Source organism: Macaca nemestrina, unplaced genomic scaffold, assembly GCF_043159975.1.
Source record: "Macaca nemestrina isolate mMacNem1 unplaced genomic scaffold, mMacNem.hap1 Scaffold_56, whole genome shotgun sequence".
NCBI classification, from domain to species: Eukaryota; Metazoa; Chordata; class Mammalia; order Primates; family Cercopithecidae; genus Macaca; species Macaca nemestrina.
Genome location: NW_027257731.1, coordinates 274,970 through 284,723, shown reverse-complemented (window position 1 = coordinate 284,723; position 9,754 = coordinate 274,970). Strand labels below are relative to the sequence as shown.

General features: G+C 53.3%; 1 protein-coding gene across 1 annotated transcript; it reads left to right on the top strand.

The window, feature by feature from the left end:
- The first annotated feature begins 4,567 nt into the window (after positions 1-4,567).
- LOC139361518 (lysine-specific demethylase PHF2-like) lies at positions 4,568-9,030 on the top strand. The gene is made up of 3 exons (XM_071090110.1): positions 4,568-4,879; positions 8,626-8,810; positions 8,879-9,030. The coding sequence occupies exons 1-3, from the start codon at positions 4,791-4,793 to the stop codon at positions 9,028-9,030; spliced, it is 426 nt and encodes a 141-aa protein (XP_070946211.1). The 5' UTR covers positions 4,568-4,790.
- The last annotated feature ends 724 nt before the right edge of the window (positions 9,031-9,754 follow it).

Sequence of the window (9,754 nt, the reverse complement as noted above, 5' to 3'; positions counted from 1 at the left end):
CGCCACTTCTCTGGCTTCAGTTGCTTCATCCGTGTGAGGACCCTGTCCCATGAGAGAGGAGGTACACAGGTATAGCTGGGGGGCCCCTGGCCTCAGTGAGTGTTCACGGACAGGAGTGCGATTGATGAAATAATGACCATGCAGACAGGTGAAATAATGACCACGCAGACAGGTGACGGGGAGGACGCCCCCATGCTGCCGGCCGTGCTGGGCCCCTGCAGGCTTCCCACCATGGCCCCCGTCTCTGTGGGCTGCCTCCTTTTCCTTGGTCTCCTCAGCCAGCCCTGAGGCCTCTCCCAGCTGCAGTGTCACTGCTGCCACGTGACCGCAGGGCTGCCTTGTGCTCCTGTCTGAATCGATGCCGTCCTGGGCCTTCATTGCAGCCCCTCCTTGGAGCCCTGTCCACACTTGGTGCTCCTCGCAGGTGATGATCTAAGGGCAGGCAGGGAGCTCTCCTTGGTGCAGAAAGCTCAGCTCTGGAAGTTTCCTCCCTGGGTCCCACTTGGCTCCCCCATGGAGTGCACGCAACTGCATCCATTTCCACGAGGCCCTCTGAGGCAGAGAAGGCACTTTGTGAACTCTGAAACCCTTTACTCCCTCGATATCCACACCTCCCTGGGTAGCAGCAGGCCCAGCAGAGGGTGATGGTATTCACAGTCGCCGAGGTTTAAGGTTGTTGGGGGGTTAGGAGGATCTGGGTTGTCATTGGGAGTATCTTTTCTCCAACTCCTTTAATCTCTGGGCTGAACATCTCAACACACACACCTCTAGGGCCTGCCTTGGCCCCCTGCCCATCTCAGCTCTTAAGAAGCAGGGACTTCCAAACATCTGTCACTTGGGCGACACCTGCTCAGTGTCCCCAGCCTTGCACATGTGTACATGCGTGTGCCTGCATTGTTGCATGGGAACATATTCACTATCGATATGTGCACATGTACAAAGTCCAACGTGTGCGTACCTGGTGCCCCGGGAAGTGGTGTGACCTGAGCAGTGCGAGGAAGTAGGTGGGTTATGAAGGTCGTTATAGATAGTTATGAAGGATGGGCCCTTGTCACCTCTCGACATTTCCATCTGACACGTGTGGGAGCCCATGTCCCCACTTTCCCAAACAGTGGGGTTCCAGAGTCAGCACTGCATCTGCCCTGGCTGCCCTATAGTCCCAGATGTGGCACGACGGCCAGGCCGCCTCCTGTGGCTGTGGGAGATAGGTGGCCAGACCTAGACTCGCCTCTCCAGCGCCGTAGGCCCTGTCCACACCTGTTCTGGTGCAGAAGGCCTCGGCCCCGACGTGGCCTCTGACCTGTGTTTCTCTGCAGTGCTGGAGACGTGGTGGCCTGTGTGCCGGGCAGTCAGCTCACACTGGGCCACATGGAGAAGCATGGCTTCACGGAACCTATCCTCATCCCTAAGAAAGGTGGGCTGGGCCTGGCTGACTGGGCCCCTACATTCTATGTAAGTGACATTGAGAAATATGTGGATAAGTACCATCTGCTTCACAGTGCTCTGAAGCTTGAGCTGGGAGTGCTGGGGCACTCGTCACTGTGCATGCTGTTTCCCTGGCCCTGGCTGTGTCCCTTCTGTGCCGTGAGCAGGGGAGGCTCCAGGCTCACTGTACTCTGTTCCTGGTGCTCTTAGACCCTGTGTCCCATTGAGATGACATATGATCTGGCAGGTCCCTTGCCCTCCCCGATATTCTGGCTGCAAAGTGGGGGCTGGTCTGGGAGGCCCTTTGATTCCGGCAGCTATGAATTGCATTTTTGTGGGTGCTACATCACACCACCATGCCCAGGAGGCCCTGGTGTTGCGGGCCCACGTCCCCATCCTGGCTGCCTGTCCAGGCACCTGGCCTTCCTCATCTGTAGCATGACCTGTCCCCACGGCACTAGAGCCTCTTCCTCGTCTGGATTCCATCTGGGTTCTAGCCAGTGCTGTCGCCAGCAACAGTGCCCATTTCATGTCCCCTTGCAGTTCCACATCTGCTGGGTTCAGGTGGGTACTTGTGGGTGCAGGAAGCACTGGTGGTGGTGCCATTTGAAAGCCAGTGCAGGGAAAGGCCAGCACACCTAGCAGTGACTGTGATAGGCCAGTGGACACATGGCCAAGCATGGAGGCCCATGTGGTTGCCGGGCCTCAAGGTGCTCATGGGGGATGTCTGGATGGCTGGCACCAGGAGGAAAAACCCTGAACAGGCAAATGCTAAGGACAGGAGATGGGCAGACAAGCACACTGGCTTATTGGTGCTGGGGCTCCGAGATGACTAGCCCCACCACGCTGAGACTCACTCTCTTCCTCTGTGCACCACTCGTGAGGTGGGTAGGTGTGTGCTGGAGATGAAATGAGGTCACCTGTACAAGCCTCTGAGCACATACGAGCACCCACCAGGAGGCCAGCAAGTTCAATTTCAGCAGGGGCCTGGGGCCACGACTGTTCTCTCGAGCCACATGGCCACGCTGGGGCCACCGAGACTGGGCTCCCGGACTTGTGGTGAGGAGGAAGAGCGAGCACTGTGGGAGCTATGAGGCATCTCAGGAAGAGGGGCTAGAAAAGGCTTCTCCCAGGACCTGGGGCAGGGGAGTTGGGGGTCCATGCAGAGGGGCTGATTCTGTGGGATTCTTATTGAGGAGGAGGGAAGACTGGGCATGGTTTGAGCTGTGACAATAGCTCTGTGGCTGACCCTGGCCTGAGCCAGGATCCAGCCCCTGGTCTTGCCTGTGCTCAGCTTTGCCGCAGGTTTGCCTGAGTAGAGAGGGGGCTGTGGCCATCCGGTGGGCTTGCTGCACAATGCTGGTCAGGCAGCCTTGTGTACCGCAGCTGTAATGTTCACACTCACTGGGCCAGTGTTCTTTCTTACCTTCCCAGCCCCTGCATGGTGCACACAGGATAACAGCTAATACAAGTGAGGGTGTGCCCAGTGTCAGGCATTTTTCTAAGTTCTTCCCATTTAGGAGCTAATTTCCTCCTTCCCACAGCTCTGAGAGGTGGCTCCTGCTCTGCCACCAAGGCCTGTGGTCATCTAATTACACAGACGGGGCCTGGTTTGTCCCCTTGCCCTGTTCCTTCCACAGCTGTCCCTGAAGAAGCAGGGCAATGGTTCGTAGTTTGTATTGCTTCTATGTCTGTCTTTTTCCTCTTAATTTTTTTTTTGTGATGAAACTTTTTAAACACACACAAAATTAAAGAAACAATAAGCCCTCATGCAGCTAGCACTGGAAACAAAAACCAGCAGCCTTCAGCCGATTTTCTGCCTCCATACGTTTGTTTTCTTGTAGTATTTTAAAAGAAATTCTGGCCAGGCATGGTAGCTCATGCCTTTAATTCCAGCACTTTAGGAGGCTGAGGTGGCTGAATTTCTTGAGGCCAGGAGTTCGAGACTAGTCTGGCCAACAAGGCAAAACCCTGCCCCTTCTCAAAATAAAGAAATTAGTCGGTTGTAGTGGTGGCACCCATAGTCCCGACTCCTCGGGAGGCTGAGGCAGGAGAATTGCTTGAACCCGGGAGGTGGAGGTTGCAGTGAGCCAAGATTGCACCACTGCACTCTAGCCTGGGTGACAGAACAAGAGTCCATCTCAAAAAAAAAAATCTTTTTACATACACCATTTCACCCATAAAAATTCCAGTACATCGCTCACAGTTCCACCATTACACTCGATAATATTAACAGTAATTCCTCGGTGGCATATAAGACTCAGTTTAATTCTTCCCAGTTGCCTCAAAAATGCCTCTTTACATTTGGCAGTGGAATCCAAATGAGGCCCCCACATTGCATTTGCTTTTTATGTCCCTGGAGTCTCTTTTCTTCTGACAGCGACATTTCCTTCCATCTCATTGGTTTGTTGGAGAGGAGGCCATGGTTGGTCTTGCAGAATGTCTGACATCCAGGATTTTGTTGCCAGCGTCCCCAGTGGTGTCATTGAGCAGATCCTTTTGTCCCAGGTGTTTCCTATGAACTCATGGTTAGAGGCTTGCTTGACTTGCCTTCAGGTTTTTGGCAGGACTCCCTCTGGGTGCGTGTGCTTCCATCCGTGGGGAGGCCTATCGTGCCTGGCCGCACTCTTGCAGTGATGCCAACAAGGCCAGTGGCCACGGCACACATCTCATCTGTCCACACTAACCCCATGGCCTTGCACTTTGTGGACAGAGCAGCTATGGAGAACTACTGTAAAGGGCTGCTGGCAATTCTGTGCTTTCTTCTGCCTCTTTCAGTCATGAGTCTTTTATAAAGAAATTTGCCTTCTCAGCTCGTCTGGCTATCCTGAACTTTTCTTTGTCAGCTACAGAGAAGGCTTTTCCCTTTATCAGTTTGCCAATTATCAGAGTCATGAATTGGTGCTGTACAAATGTGGGGGATTTGATAGCTTAATTTTTAAAAAGTAGGTATGTCTCATGAATTACTTGGAACATACACTGAAATGTATTTGTTGTTCATCTGAAATTCAGGTGGGCCAGGTGTCCTGTGTTTTCATTCGCTAATCTGGCCACCCTCACTGAGGCCTGTCACCTGACTGCCTTGCAGTTATCACCAGGTCAGAGGGAGAGTGGTCAGGGCGCTTTGCTGAGCCAGAGGAAAAGCACGTGGGTGAAGCTGGACGTTGGCACCCAGAGCCTTAGCATCCAGCCGCTGGCAACTCTGCTGTGTGTGACGGCAGCCAAGGGTATGTGTCCACTCTACACATCCTGGCCTCAGGGAGGCTGTGCCAACTTCCCAGGGTGCTCGAGCTCCTCCCAGCACCTCCCCACGGCTGGAGCAGAGTGTGGATGTGACAGATGTCACCAAGCAGAAGGACTGCAAGATGAAGCTGAAGGAGTTTGTGGACTGTTACTACAGCACCAGCTGCAAGCGGGTCCTCAACACCACTAACCTAGAGTTCTCTGATACCCAGTGAGTGCCGCCACCCTGGGGCTGGGGTTGGGGCAGGGGTGCTGTGCCGTCCTTGGCAGTCGCCTGAGAAGCACAGTTCGAAGGTCTCAGTCTGGAATACTGCACATGGCACACATGGATTTTTCCTGTTTCTCTCGCTCTTTTAAATTTTTTCCCTTTTTCCTTCCTTTTTTTTAAGGTTGGCCCACAGCTGTTTCTCTTTCAAAGTGTGAAGGTGACACATTGTGAACAATTCAAAAATAAGGAGCAAAAAGGCAAAGCCTCTTCTGACCTTGGCCAATCCCATCCTAGTCCTCAGAGAGAACCATTGGTAATGGTGTGTAGTTTTTTCCAGAATGCACACACTTCATCACACACTCAAAGACACATCAATGACACACCCACTTATGGACACACAACATTCACACTCATGGACACACTCAACAGTCATGACACCAACTCACGGACATGCTTATGACACACTGATTCAATGGACACTCGAACACGTTGACACATTCATGACACACGGACCCTCACATTCGCTCATGGACACACTTACTCATAGATGTCACACTCGCAGTCATGACACACTCATACCTACTCACAGACACCAACGCGTGGTGAACTCACACTCATGGACACACCAACACACTCCTGACCCATTGACAACACACCAACACTCACCCATGGACGTACTCATGCCACATTCATAGATACGACACACTATCAGACACATGGACACACTCATGACACTCAGCATTCAGCAACACAGGGTGCAAACACTCATGGACACACCAACACGCTCATGACACGTTCACAACACACCGACATGCTCGCATGACATGGACTTGTGATACACTCACTCATGGACATTCACGGACACACCGTGGACACCTTCCTGATACGCACTGACACAAACACAAAGGGACTCATGACACGCTTATGACACATTCTTTAAAGACTGAGACACTGACTCACTGGCACACTCACACTCCTAACATCCACATCCCTGGCACAGTTACCAACACCTGCACACACCCGTAGAAACACCTACACTCACACACGAGATCCTGTAGGGGTCGCTGTTGTGACCTGCATCCCTGCCTTCCAGGCAAGGTGGACTCCCCACAGATGTGTTTTGGTTGGCCCGGTCCCCCTGAGTTCCTGGCGCTAGTTGTCATCAGCCCTGCGGTCACTGGGTGGGGCATCCTCTGTCATGGCTGATCTACACCAGCCTGGCTTCCTGGTGGCAGAGCTGCTGGCCCCGTACTTTGTGGCTCTGACCTGGTTCTCCCCCAGGCTGCCGAGCCTGGGGGTGGTCGGTGCCCGCCCTGGATCCACCCCTCACCCCCTCTCCATCAAATCTGCTGCCATCCAGCTGGCCCCTGGGAAAGATCCAGAACACTCACTCAGTGTTAGGCATGGGTGGCTAAGGATGGCTTCAGTCTGCATCATTTCCATCATCCCTACTTCCTGAAAGCACACAACACATGCAAAGGGGCAGGTAGGAATAAACAAAAGAATTATCTAAAACCATACCAAGAAAAAGAATACAACACTGTGCCAAGAGCCACCAAAAGGTAATATGGCTGTGCATGGTGGCTCATGCCTATAATCCCAGCACTTTGGGAGGCTGAGGCAGGAGGATCACTTGAGGCCAGGAGTTTGCAACCAGCCTGGGCACCTATCTTTAATTTTTTTTTTTTTTTTAAAAAAGGTAATGAGCATTCAGTTTGGCTTGAGCTTCCTAACAGCAAAGGCAAAAAGGGAAATGGAGTGGGTTATGGTATCAGGGAAAGCAGTATGTATTGCTTTGGTAGCAAACAACATAACTGAGTCATGTCTCCATCAACTTAATTTCCTTCCCTGCCTGGGTAAGGGGGTTCTCACAGAGAGAGGTCAGGATGATGAAGCTAGAGAGAGAGAGGGTACTTTGGCCTGTGGTTTTCCGTTGGGCCTTTCAAGGCCATCCCTTTGCCTCCTGTGTCCACTGGTGCAGTCCGTGGACCATTAGGGGGTTGTTTGCAACTTTTATTGGTCGCTTACCTATCAGAGCCTTCACATGAGCTTGGGTCAGGGCCATGGAGTGGGCTCTGCTTCATCATTAAGTCTGTCCCCTAGGATGTTGGCCAAGTAGGTAAGGTCAGGCCTGACCCCATGGGCTGTCTGGGATAGCTCTTGGGGCCTGCTGCCTCACGGGGGCCCACAGTGACTAGTGTACCCCCAGACCAGACAGACAGATGCCAGCTGTGTGGCAGGTCTAAGGTGATGTGCCCACTGCTGGTCATTCAGACACATGTCACATCTGGACTCTTGCTCATGGTGGCCTTGCGTGTCCATGGGGGCTTTAGGACCACCCCCCACCAACTCAGAGAAAGGTGTGGCCTGCACCTAAGCAGGCCAAGCAAAGGAAAGAAGGACATTTGAGGGTGTGGTGGGAGGCAGGGACAGCCTGGCCCCCATCGTGTGTGGTGTTTGAAAGACCCAGCTGGAGGTGGGTTGCGAGGGCCCTTGCGGCAGGGAACCCTGTCCTTTGGGCAGCAATGTGCCCAGACTGCTGAGTGTTCAGAAGTTGGCAGCGGGCATGGATGGGGGCAATGAGGACTCCTGGAGGATGGAGAAGGGTGCTGGTTTGGAACCTGCTGGAGATGTAAAAGTGAGAAAGGTGAGGTCTGTGACTGAGGCTGGTGGGATTGGGGCGGTGGGACTCTTCTTGTGATTTGTGACAGTCTTGTCCGGGTTGGTGTGGCCTTTGAGTAGAGACAACAGCACTTTCAGATGGAATGACAGAGACATGACAGACCCTGTCTTCCTGGACACAGCAAGAATTTCCATGTCTGGTTCTTGGTGGTAGCTGAAATGTCACTGCACAGGTGCTGTTGAGCTTGACTTTTTTTTTTTTTTTTTTTGAAATGGAGGCTCACTTTGTCACCCAGGCTGGAGGGCGATGGAGTGATCTCAGCTCACTGCAACCTCTGCCTCCTGGATTCAAGCGATTCTCCTGCCTCAGCCTCCCGAGTAGCTGGGATTACAGGCACGCCACCATGCCCAACTAGTTTTTGTATTTTTAGTGGAGATAGGGTTTCACCATGTTGGCCAGGCTGGTCTCGAACTCCTGACGTTGTGATCTGTCCACTGCGGCCTCCCAAAGTGCTGATATTATGGGTGTGAGTCACCGTGCCTGGCCTAGTTTGATGTTTTTGATGAAATGTAGTGCATTTTATCCAGGACAGTTTATACTTCATTGAATCGAAGGCTTTGCATTTCCCTATCTTCCCTGAATATGAGTCGGCTGGATTTGACTGTGACTTGACATGGCCAGGGGTCGCAGGTGCCCTGTTGTCAGCTCTGAGGAGCAGTGGCTGTTATCCAGGTGACACCAGAGGTGCCTGGACTGAGTGTGAGAAATGATATCTATGCTCCAGCCCTGCTTGCCACAGTCACATGCACGTGGCCAATCCGGACTCACTTTCCAGTTTGCAGGAAAGGAGGTTCCTTCTCAGGGGTGGATGGTTTTGGGGCCTTCTCATTGTCTTCTGGGGGTGGAGGCCAGTGTCAGACCCAGTCTTCTGCCAGGGCCACAGCCAGCGCCTGGGCTCATTCCGCCCTCCGTAATCCTGTTTGCTCCTCTGTGAAATGAGAGCTGTGATGCATGGCCTGCAGGTGGTGAGAGTGTGGGACGCGCCTCACAGAGCATGTTTCCCACTCCAGGGGACATCAGAAAGGGAGTCTCAGGTTCCCTCTCCACCTTCCTCTCCCACCCGCAGGATGCCCAGCTTCGTGGAGCCACCTGACATCATGAAGAAACTGCCCTGGGTAGAAAACTACTGGCTAGACGATATATTGCTGGCCAAGCCCAAAGTGACCCAGTACTACCTGATCTGCATGAAGGAAAGCTACCCCAACTTTCACATCGACTCGGGGCACTTCTGCCTGATACCGCGTGTTCAAAGTAAGCCACGCCCCTTGGGACACCTCAGCTGTGCTGTGGCCATGACCCATCTGCAAGATTGTCTGCAGTCCCACGAGCCCTGACTGTGGCCAAGATGCCACTCCCCAGAGGGCCCTCGGACCATCCATCCCTGGGACAGGAGGCCATGGAGACATCCCTGGATGGAGGGGCAGGGGTGCATGTGGGATCAGATAAGCACACGAATGTCTCGTTTTTCTAATGGGATTCAGGCTCAATAACAATCGGATGAGGCCGCTGGGTGACTGTGCACTTAGAGGAGAAAGGGGGGTGTTGTCAAGACATCCTGGAAGAGGGGCCAGTCATAACCAGGGCCCCGCACAGGAGCCAGCGGGCAGGATGGGGGCATCTGAGCAGACGGGGATGGCTAGGAGCCTCACTGTCGAGGCTGAGAGAGGGAAGCCAGAAAAGCCAGAAGAAAAATGAAAAATAGCAAAAGAAACAAAGGAAACCTTAAGCTGCGGGCTCCCCTAGCTGCTCACTGAGCTTCTCCAGACCGGCTGGGGCTGTAGCTGGGGGCGGGTGGGTGTGCTGATCCCACCTCTGGGAGGCCTTGAGGAAGTCACTGGGGCACCCTCAGAACCTGCCTTGGCTCCACTGCCGTAGGACAGGGGTCTCTCTGTTCCCAGTGCAGAACCCCTCCCGGGGCCAGGCATAAGACCGCCTGGAACACAGTGGCATCATTTGACCCAGCCTGGGATCCAAGTGGCTCTCAAGAGTGGAGCTACCTGGAATTCTTTTGACAGCCAGTTGCAGCTTTATTTGCAACCTAGGCATCCACGCCATTTGTAGTGCCTCAAAACAATGTAATGTGGGATTATGGGCTTTAGCCCTTGACTATGCTGGGGGCCCAGATACCCAGAATCTTCCTAACACACACACTTCTGAATTGCCAAGCCCCTGTGTCCTCAGTGGTACAGACAGGA